At 36.4% G+C, this 11,639-nt stretch overlaps 1 protein-coding gene across 1 annotated transcript in view; it reads left to right on the top strand.

The window, feature by feature from the left end:
• LOC144973655 (phosphoribosyl pyrophosphate synthase-associated protein 2-like) overlaps window positions 1–6,882 on the top strand; it is a 14,408-nt gene extending 7,526 nt beyond the window's left edge. Inside the window, exons 8-9 of the mRNA XM_078916377.1 lie at window positions 194–340; window positions 1,310–6,882. Coding sequence (XP_078772503.1) covers window positions 194–340; window positions 1,310–1,468 — 306 coding nt within the window. The 3' untranslated portion in view covers window positions 1,469–6,882. The remainder of the gene's footprint in view (window positions 1–193; window positions 341–1,309) is intronic.
• Window positions 6,883–11,639: the final 4,757 nt, after the last annotated feature.

Here is an 11,639-nt window from a genome sequence, read left to right as displayed (position 1 = left end):
AAACAATTACACAAAATATTATCCATTATAACAATGTTAAACCTGACCCATAAGTGGGTTCAGATGTTAGATCTGCATAAATGTAAACATCGATAGAAGGGATGAAAGGATAACGATTTAGTCTTGTTTGTAAGATATGCTATATTTATTCAAACTCCAAAGGATAGTGTTTGTATTTATTTTGTCACATCAGGATGACATGGTGGATGATGTGGATGCATTTGTCAAGGTAGCCGATGTCCTCAAAGAAAGGGGAGCTTACAAAGTCTTGGTGGTGGCTACACATGGAGTGCTCTCCCCTGATGCACCAAGACTCATTGAGGATTCTTGCATTGACGAAGTAAGTGTCATGATATAATATAAGATTTATTTGATTGAAACTGCTTAATTTATACAGAGAAATAGTCAAGTTATTGTCAACAAATAGATATTGAATAGCCTGTCAACATGATAATTTACTGCTCTGGGTTGATAGAAAGGAAGATTTTCTACAATAAGATGGTTGTGAAGATCGACTTATCAATACTGTTTACTTAATGATAACAGCTATGTGGTATAGTGGTATGACACTCGCTTTCGTATTGGAAGGTCCTGAGTTCGAGCCTCGCTCAGCGCATAGTTGAGTCCTTGGAAAAGGCTCTTTACTCACTTTACTCGGGTCTAAAATGAGTACCTGGCGTTAACAGCAAGGTCTCTGTCCGGAAAAAAATTATTATTTTGCCCGACAGGTGTCATGTCTCGTTCTACATGTTACATGTTGCTGTTGGTGAGAGACTCCTTGGAAAGCGCTTTGAGCACATTTAGTGGATATTGCACTATATAAAAGCTCAGTTTGATTTAACAAAATTATGATATCTATTCAGCATATGATATACTAACATGATATCTGCTGGGTGGTTGAGCGATGCAGAAGTCTTTCTAGCCAGTACAGTAGTAATGATAAGATAACAATTATTTGATGGTGGACAATATTGTAAGTTCACAAACAACCTTCAAATGATTACGTTTGAATTTTAAATGCAATTTTACCTTGTTTGAGCATACGAATTTAATCCAGTGCAGAGGGAAGAAATGTTATTCCAACCACTCACGGTATGTGAATGAGGGGCCCCCATAGCTTCACACAAATGGACCGAGATCGATCCCAGCTGAAGTCAAAAAAAAATTCTGACCCCCCTGTTCACCCAGCAGTGATTAGGTAGCTGGGTCTGCTAAATTATATATTTGTAGTCTTTTAAAAAATGATTTATGTAAGATGATATTTAATAAAGACAGTTGAATTATTCCCTATCTTTTATCCTACTCTCAGGTTGTTTTCACCAACACCGTCCCTCACGAAGTCCAGAAAATGCAGTGTCACAAGATAAAGACTGTGGATATCAGTCTGTTGCTGTGCGAGGCAATCAGACGTATCCATAACAAGGAGTCCATGTCTTACCTCTTCAGGAACATTGGCATGGATGACTGATATTTCTACATATTATTATGTTGTATTCAAGTGATTCTTGAAAGATGTTTATCCAATTTGAGATGATTCATGACATTTTGTCTCCTGTAGGAAATAGCATTTTGTAAGATAATTGAACATAAAATTTTATTAATCCATCATGGAGAATTACAGACAATCTATGTATGAATGGATGAACACAATGCAAGGAATATTCTATAAATAACAAATCCAAAAGTATGAAATATAATTTTGAAATGTTTTGCACTGGACGCTCTTGTAATGTAAAAGAGAGATGGTGGACATTACAAGGGTTTAATGCAAGTTCATTCATTTTCTTTTCTATTTTTTGAGTAGGTACCATGTATACAGTATGTCATCAGGGTAGATGCCTTCAGCAATTTGGATAATCTGTATGAAAAAGTTTTGACAATTATAGTTGACAAGATGTAAAATTCCATTATTATTGATTTGTCAGCCAGTCCTTTGGTTTTTCTGTTGAATCCTCGATTTATCACCGTCTCATGTGTTGTTGTTGACCCAGTATTATTCATTGTGATTTGAGTTTTAAAATTTTGATTATTAGAGGTTGAGGTGTCAGAGAGGATAAGACATCGCACTAACGCCTAGAGGTTTGGGGTTCAAGCCTCATTTTGGTATTTCATTATTTACTTGAGCAAAATAGATAAGCTTTATTTCTCATTTTGCACTGCAAGTGGTAGTGAATTGAATTCAAGATATATATATTTTTTAATCACTAATAATTTGTCATGGTGGGCAGATGTCAATGGGTCACTTGCTGTGTCTTCTATCCTCCTATATCTGTTTTCCAAGTTGTTTCCTGTCTTTGTCTTGGAATTGGATTACTTGGTTTTGTCCTGGGCGAAGTCCTTGGCTGGCAGGGAATGTCCTCAAATGTATATTTATAGTTTTGGAAAATAATGTATAGTTATAGTTTTGGAAGATGATATTTTTTTCCTTGTAAATCATCCCTGTTATATTTTTTGATTTTGAATATCAATATCATTATCTGTAATTATTTGAGTCTATTCCTCTTAGTGGGGATCCATGCTTATGTTTGGATGAGACTTTTAGGTGATCTCAAACTAAGTACACTATTAATGGTGTACTCTTGGAATCTGCTCATGATCCCATTTTGAACCATCCTTTATTGTCTTACATTTCTTGTGTGCTTTGAATTGTAAATCTAGAATTGTTAACTATCCCATGTTCTTCCTTGTTACTGGCGCTTAAATTACCTAAATGTGTTGCAAGCTCTGGTGAACCCTTAAAACAAATTTAAATCATCAAATTGACTATCATTATGTGCAGTTGCATTTTCATGAGAATAAGTCTATGAGGATATTAAAGTTTTTATTTGATTTTCTTTCTTTTTTAAAAAAAAATTTTAAATGCTTAAATCTAAAAGATAGTCCATTTTTCTTATTTTTAAAAAGGTTTTTGTATGTTCGATTCAACTATTCTCTGTGGTATTAGTCCATTTTTACTTCTTATTTTTAAAAAGGTTTTTGTTTGTTCGATTCAACTATTTTTTATTGGCATTATGTTTTGATATAATTGCATTCTCTTTTCAGGCGTGCCCTGTAGTTTTAATAATTTCTGTTTTACTATATACTTTATAGTTTTGTCCATATGATGCTTGTTATCCATATGATTCTTGTTATCCATCAGTTGGAAATTTTCAAAAGTATCAGAGATTATAATTGGGAAGCCCAAGTGTGACTTCCAATCCTGCATTTTGTAAAGGGTTCCTGATATCTATTCCTGAACCCTATCCTTCCCACATTGGGGAGTTTATTTTTGGCTGTTTTCTTTTGTTTTTTGTTTTTCCACAGCCCTTTATCTATTCTGCCATACTCAAACTAAACACTTTTTAATTTCATTGCTACTTTTGAAAACATTTATAGTCATTTTTCATTATTTCCATTACATGTACTGAGTCTGTCCTAACCTTGCTTATTTTCTGAGCAACTGGAGGTGTTCAACAGTTTGATGATGGAGTTGGAGATGTCACGGGCTATAAACAGTGGAACCCTGATAAAGCCAACACTGCTGGACCAGAAAGACTGGTTGACTTTATCCATTATCCATTATTAATGGAACACGTTTATTAATGAACGGATAATTTGGACCAACAAGAGGTGTGTTAACTTTAAGCAGAAGTTGACTTTATGCGGATTCCACTGTCGAACATATCAGTCAAGGTCATGAAAATGAATAGTCAGAACTGTCATTTAGACAGATTTTATCGATATATATATATAGTCATTTACAGAAGAAACTAGGCAGTTTGTATTTGCTATTATCTCATATAAGTAAAACATATTTGTGTGTGGGATATATTTTCAAGAAGTAGACAATTTTTTTTCCTTCTGATGTGTCTAATGGCTTTATTGACACAAGTGAGGATCAGATGCGGACTGCCAAACAGGTGGGTACCAAAATATGTTGTAATCTCCCACCAACCAAAAGTATTGTCATGCTTCTTCTATTTGTGGAAGATCGTGCCTTATTGGGGGGCAGCTTCAAGCAGGCATTAGCATATCTGAAGCAGCCAGGAGATTTGATATCACCAGGCAATCGTGCCATAATTTGTTTGCTGTAACTGGGACGTGCAATATGGAAGGAAAATTAGCAGACCAAAGGAAACATCGTACAAAGAGTACTGTTCTTAACAATCCATGCGAATGATTGCTTCCTAACACGTCAGAATCTACCATTCGGATGGACTAACGAATTGTCATCGGCTCTGTAGGCGTGGTTTGATTGAGATGTCACAAATCTGTAAATCGACCAAAGCTGACCCCGTTTAAAGTTGCTAGGAGAAGGTCAGGTGTATACCAGGAATAGGATCAGAATATTATGGGATGGCTTTTTGTTAACAGATGAATCACTTTTTGAAGGTGATTCCAGTGGCAAACGAATTTCGTGCTATTGGCGTCGAGGTGAACATTTCATGGATGACTCCATCTTTGAAATCTATTTTTGTCTAATTAAAAAAAGAATATCATGTAGATTTCAATGTATTTGTTCCAACCAGTATCGAAATATCAGCAGACACAAACTGTCCAGTTTCTTCATTAAAAATTAAACTTTGGGATCAAATTTGGTCAGTTCAGATTTTTTTCGCTCCGGAATCCAATTTTTAAAGTTTAATTTAAGATTGAAATGAGTGAAAATATGTTTGTTTTAATCAGAAATGAATATGCAGTGCAGCACATTTACCTTGAAATCATAGAAATCTCAAACACATTTCAATTCCTCTTTTCTCATAGTATTGGCAGTCCGAAAATAAGTGAGGATAGTGATTGGGTACCAAATTAATGAGTATGACATCACATGTTTAGTGTGCAATCAGTAAGTAATGTGACGTGCTAGCAGTCTTCTTATTATAGCACACACATTTACCTCTCTTACAATCTTCTTCATATATTTTGAGGTAAAATACACAACACAGAAATCTCAAACCGATAGGTCTGGTCCCGACTTGTTCAAGATGCTGCACTGTATATTCAAAGTGACAATTCACATAGATAAGCATGGAAATCATGATTTTTGGGGGTTCACATTGATTGTCTTTAAATTGGGATTTCCCCCCCCCCCCCCACCCCCCCACACACACACACAATTACATTTTTTTAAAAAATTCTGTTATCTGCTTGTGGCAAGTCAGTGAAAGAGACAGTGAGTTCTAATCAATAATCAGTCTTTGATCCTAGCCAGGGATCCTTTGTCAAAAGTGAAAGAGTTAATGTAGATCTCTGTGACTATGAGTTGAAAAATATGATTGTCTTGTGTACATGTGTGATTGGGACTGTGTGATTTCAGTGTATAAAAATAAGAAATTCCCTTTATTCATCCCCAATGGGAAATTTGTCTTTAGGGTCTATCCCAAGGGAAGACTGGAATAACCCAGGCATCAGTCGCAAACTGAGCTAGGGCGAGGTGACTGGCTCAAGGACACACAACGAGGCGGATAGTTGAACTCTGTACCTTTTGAGTACGAAGCAAAGACCGTACTGCTGAGCCACGCTGCCCCCAAAATAAGATATGATTTGCCCATTATTTTTCCTTATGTCTGAAATTGTTCCTTTATATATATTTTTTTCTTTGTCCTGAACACGTCATATAAGGGCAGATAAATCCTTTATGATTATATACACATTACTTTCCTATTGACATTCGTTCCTAGCCTTTTAAAAAATCTTCTACTTAAATGTCCTAAAAATAAATAGCACCGTTTAAATGCTTAAATAAAAAAGAACTATACAGCTGTTTCCCTCTCTGATCTGTGAATGCTTGAGTGAATGTGATTACAATCGCAATTTAAATGTACAAATATTATTGTTACTGCCATAATTGTGTAAGTGGTGGAATAATTTGATTGATTATATTGTGGTTGATTTGTCATTAATTTGCAGTCCATCCATGTTGTGTGAAGTTGTTTGTAGCATTGACCTATTGGTAGGACAGTCTTCGTGTTTTAAAATAATTTGGCAACCTTGCTGGAAAAGTCTTTACTTTCTCCTGCCCCCCACCCCTCCCCCTTTCTTCCCACCTGTTTTGTCCTATACAGGTGATTTTGTCATGAGATCACAGAAATTTTCCTCTGTCAATACAACTTTGCACTTTCACACAATTGAAGCTGCATTATTGCCCCCTTTCCTTTAAACATTACAGTCCATTTTAAAAAATTGATTCTAATCTAATAACTTATATGGGAAGTACGTAACCATTTTCTGGCCAAAATTTTAAAATACATTTTATCAGTAGACTTCAGTAAGAGTTAAAAAAGGATTGGTAAAACGTGTTTTTCCGTATTTTTAAGGTATGGCATCCCTTTTACTATTTAGTCAAATTGTTAAATGTATATTATTATATTTTCTATTTATGATTATAAATCATACCTGCCAACCCTTCCGCTTTTCGCGGAATCATTCCTATTTTCATTTTTCCTTTTCCACTATTCCGCCATTGTCTCTTAAATTCCGATTGTCAAAAATGATGATAAGAAGAAAAAAATGGGTTAAAAAGGTGAATTTAAAAAAAAAGATTGCCAAAAAAGGAGATGAGAAGGGAAATTTGTTGCAATCCTTTCCCATTTCCCCATTCCATTACCTAATACATGTGATGTGTAGTTTTGCCAGCTGTGCCCGAATACTGTTTACATGTGTTTGGTGGCAAAGTTGATGGTCATTTTGATAGAAAATTATCCATTGTTAAGAAATTCCTTTTGGTTTTTTTTTGTCTCAAATCCCTATTTTCTGACGTTCTGATTCCTCTTTCGGAATATGAAGGGTTGGCAGCTCTGTATAAAGTCTTATCCCTGCTATCTCCTTTTGATAAAGATATGTGGGAGAGTCAGATCTTGTGTGGTATTAAAAAAAAATATGAATAAACAGAAGTAAATTGCATACATTGTTTGGTTTATCTCCATGTACTATTTCTCTATACATTTCTGAAATTGTTCTCGGACTCGCTTAAGGATAACAGGTCGATTGGGGTGCTGGAGCAGTGGATCGACCTTAAGTCCCTCATCCGACCTCATTCTTCTGGGTGGGGTTCCTGACCTCCCATAGCGGGCAGGGAGGTACATACTGTGTCTTCTATTCCCGTATATCTGTTTTCCAACATGCTTTCTGTCTTTGTCTTGGAATGAGATTACTTGGTTTTGTCCAGGCCCTGCCCGGATACCCTAGCTGGGGAGGAAACAGTCAAATGTATAGTTAGAGTTTTGGGAGATGATATTCTTTTCCTTGTAAATCATCTCTCTGTTATGCACTTAATTGTATTGTTTACATATTTGTTAACATTTGAGTGTATTCCTCTTAGTGGGGACCTGTGCTTGTGTCTGGATGAGACTTTTAGGTGATCTCAAACTAAGTACACTGATAGTGTGCTCTTGGAATCTACAACTGTTGCCTATTTGAACCAATTCTCCTTTGTCTGCTTTATTCTTGGATGCTTTAATTGTAATTCTAAAACTTTTTACTATCCCATTTTCTTCCTTTTTACTGGCGCTGATATGACCTTAATGTGTTACAAGCGCCGTAAAACCCCTAAAAACAACACAAAACCAAAGCAGAGTCGGATGATCAACACATTGATGTCATGACCTATCATTATAGATCAGGTGAAAATTAGTTTAGATAAGCTCGGAGTAGGAGCAACGAGTTTTCAAGCAAACAAAGGCTGACTTTGTCGTTTCGGGAAGTGACAGAGCCGTATTTTCAAGACTTTGGTCGAAACTGCCCCAGCTGATTGCTAGTAAAAGACATCAATAGTCGAGTAATTACCCTACCTCTCCCCCCTATGCCAGTTTGGTTTGCTCCACTATTTATAACATTTTTTTTTCTGGTCCCAACGATGTCGCTATTGAAAGGTTGCACAGTAATAATAATAATATGTAATAATAATGGTAGACCTGTGCTTAGGGTAAATAGAATTGATTCCAGACATCCCTCTGCTAAAAGAACTACACTGCAGTTCGCTTAACATAAACTCCCAGGGATCAGAATAGAAAGAAAGTTTATTTTTTCAAAAATTCTTGAGTAATAACGTTTCAGCGTTACAAATGTGTGTTTAATGTATTTGTTGTCCCGCTTTAATGAATTAATATCCCCAGAAAAACAGCCCAGCTTCCTGTTAAGCTTGGCTAAACTAAGAGTGACATATTTTATACTGTTAGATTAGTTGACGTTAGAGTTATCTTTCACCATGCAACATGCATACGGTGGTCTTCAGCTCAGAAAGGCAGCGTGATAATGAAAAACAAAAGTTGGGAGAGTTGAGACAATATTATTACTTGCCATCTAGTCTAGGCTAAGTTGGTTATGAGTGCCAGTATCGTTCTGATTGTGTGTGTGTGTGTGTGGGGGGGGGGGGGGGGTGAGAGCATTGATAACATAATGAGGAGGAAGGACATGGGCGATGACAAAAGCACAAACCATAATGGGGGTGATAGTACAATCTCATGTTCATATGCGTCATGTGCCGACAGCTTGTGTATTTTTAGTGAATCCAGAGGACTAACATACCTAATGACCTATGTACGAGTATGTACATACACATATATCGGATGAATCTTTGCACACACTACACATACTGATTTAGCTGTGTTGTTTCTCGATTGTGGCCATATTGCATGATGAGACTACTAAAAGATGGGTAATTGAGGGGAAGGGTGAAGAGAGGGATGATTCTTTGTCCATCCATCCCACCCACTTGTGCAAATCCAGATTGAGGGACAATTTATCTTAGGCAGACCCTCCATAGGCAGCACAAGTCACAAGATGCCAAGGGCTTTGAATATTCCCTCCATAGGATACACAGCATCAACGGGACGGCATCAGTTTAAAAGCAGCACGACTGATGACATAACAGCACACTTTTGTTACATTATCATCATCATTATTTTTATTATTATAAATGGACTCGCACTCAGGTAGACTTTTAGAGTCGATATCTTCCCAGACTTGCTTTGTTGTGATATTCTGTGGAGGGAGGCCTCCCGAAAGCTCCTACATCCCCAGTATTCTCGCCCTAATGAGAGGTTTGGGAGGGGGGAAATTTTTAAAATAATGTTCTAGTAGGGGGTTTGGGAGGGGGGGGGGGGAGACTTTAAAATTAAAAAAAAGTTTCCCCACTCCCAAACCCCCTACTAGAACATTATAAAAAACAAGAATACTGGGGATGTAGGAGCTTTCGGAAGGCCTCCCTCTGCGGAGTTTTTTTTTTTTGGGTAAGGGGCCAGTCTCTCACAACTTCAATAATTTCCGTTCTGTAGTCGTCCATCTTAACAGCACACAGAACAAAAAACGAACAATGCTACAAACCAAGGCACGCTAATTTTTGTTATGGTTCTGTCATGCTGCCTATGGAGGGGTTTCTCTGATTTCTTGTGGTTACGTTGGATTGTCTCATGTGCCGTGTGGTCTGCCGAGTTTATTCTTAAATGAATTAAATGGCGTTCGAGCAGTTTACAATCAAAACTATGCCAATACGCATTGGAGAGTGAAAGCGTTAATGGTATACTCTTTGTAAACAGGAGAAATACACATTCTAACGTTGTCGGGACGTGTGTACTGTCATGCGTTTGTCTGTGCATCGCACTGTTCACTGTTATGTATTCACGGGTCTCATCAAGCCCCCTTTTACCACCCTCTTGAAAAGTTTTTAATGAAGTACATAAAGCAAATAAAACAATTCTACAATGATAAAATTTTTAATATGATTTGAAATGCATGCATAATTATATTACTGAATCATCGCAACAAAGACGATTAATGCCATTTAGAAAAACAAACACACAAAACAAATTGAATTATTTTTCAAATTAAACTTAAAATAATTCAATTAAACCAAAAACGTGTTATGTATTTGGATGTTAATTTTATTAATTACAGATGTTGTGAAAGACAAAATTTATTTATTAACATCCCATCATATCTAATCACACATGTACATTGATATCATTCATCTAAATGTTCATATTTAAATATTGTAGACCAGCAACTGATAACAACCTGCTCCCCATGTCAATACTAGCGAGTGAGAGAGGATTTAACCCTTTATATAGGCAGGAATTGAGTTCATTCTGAACTACTTGTCACTTTCTCCAAGAGAGCAATGAACCAAAATCACATCACTGCCCTCTAGGCGATTATAATTAGGTCAATGTAGTTATGACCATCAATAAAAAAGGAGATACTAAGAAAACCACTCTCGCTTTAAACAGGTCTGTTGCTAGATTAGTCATCTGCTTTTGTGTTGGTGAGGTCACAAAACGGTGTCTACTTAAACTTAATAATAATAATAATAATAATAATAATAATAATAATAATAATAATAATAATAATTATTATTATTATTATTGTAACACGCCTAACCGGCAGGACACGTTTTTGTTTACCTGTGTCTTTCTATTCGATTTTACTTTAAATTCTTAAGCTTCAATTTGGATTTTTATATGGTTAATCTTGTGATTGTGTTGTGTTTAATTATCTGAAATCAATTTTAATATCAAACGAACTATTTCTGTGATATTCTCATTTTTAAAAAATGGATTTTAAGGTAAAGCCTGATTTTCACCAATCTTTTTCTTCTACACATTACGAGAGATTTTTATTCACCACTTTATTTTTAACATCGGTGTTTTATTATCAATGCCGTCAACAACCAACGTGTCTTGTTGACAGCATTGAGTCAAATTCACACCTACGGGGTGAAACAAGAAAACAAAGGGCGATACCAGTGTTCACTGGCCATAGACCACATCGCCCCCACCATTACAAACCATCACGACCCCCACCCACATACACAACAATTGGTTTAAAACCACGATCATTGCCATTGTCTTTATCGTCAGCACCACCACTATCGTCATCGCTGTCATCTTCCATATCGTTACCACCACAACCACCATCACCATCGTCGTTATCATCAGCATCATCACCACCATCCAATCTTAGTACTTTACGGCAACAACGGCGGCGACAACAACAACAACAACAACAACAACAACAAAGGAGTACAGATGACGAAAACAATTTGAAATGTGCTCTCCTGAATGCCCGCTCTGTGCGAAATAAAGCTGTGTTAATAAATGATTTTATCGTCGAAAACAAATTGGATTTATTCTTTATTACAGAGACTTGGCTAACATCTTCTGACACAATAACCATAAACGAGGTAATCCCCAGCGGCTATTCATATCATCAAGAAAATAGAGACCAAAGACGTGGAGGTGGTTTGATGTGCGTTTTTAGAGACCAATTGAATATTATCAAAAGAGAAAAACAAAACTTCGACTCATTCGAATGCATCGAAATTCACTTTAGTCATAATAACAGACACTTTAACGTCGTAACCATTTACAGACCACCACCATCAATTAAAAACAAGAGCACTAATACAACTTTTATAAAAGAATTTGAAGAATTTCTCCATGCAAAAAACACAGAGAATGGATAAATTATTATTCTTGGTGATTTTAATTTTCATGCCGAGATTTCGGACAACTTCACCAAACTTCTAGAAATATTCAATCTCAAACAAAATGTCAAAGGACCAACTCACGAGGGTGGACACACCCTCGATCTCGTTATCACACGGTCTATCAATACTTCCACTCGTGAGATCAGGATCGGAAGCCCAGACATTTCAGACCACC

Source organism: Berghia stephanieae, chromosome 5 (genome assembly GCF_034508935.2).
Source record: "Berghia stephanieae isolate SIO BIC M18660-M18661 chromosome 5, UCSD_Bste_1.3, whole genome shotgun sequence".
NCBI lineage: Eukaryota > Metazoa > Mollusca > Gastropoda > Nudibranchia > Aeolidiidae > Berghia > Berghia stephanieae.
Note: the sequence above shows the minus strand (reverse complement) of the source record. Positions and strands in the feature narration are given on the sequence as shown.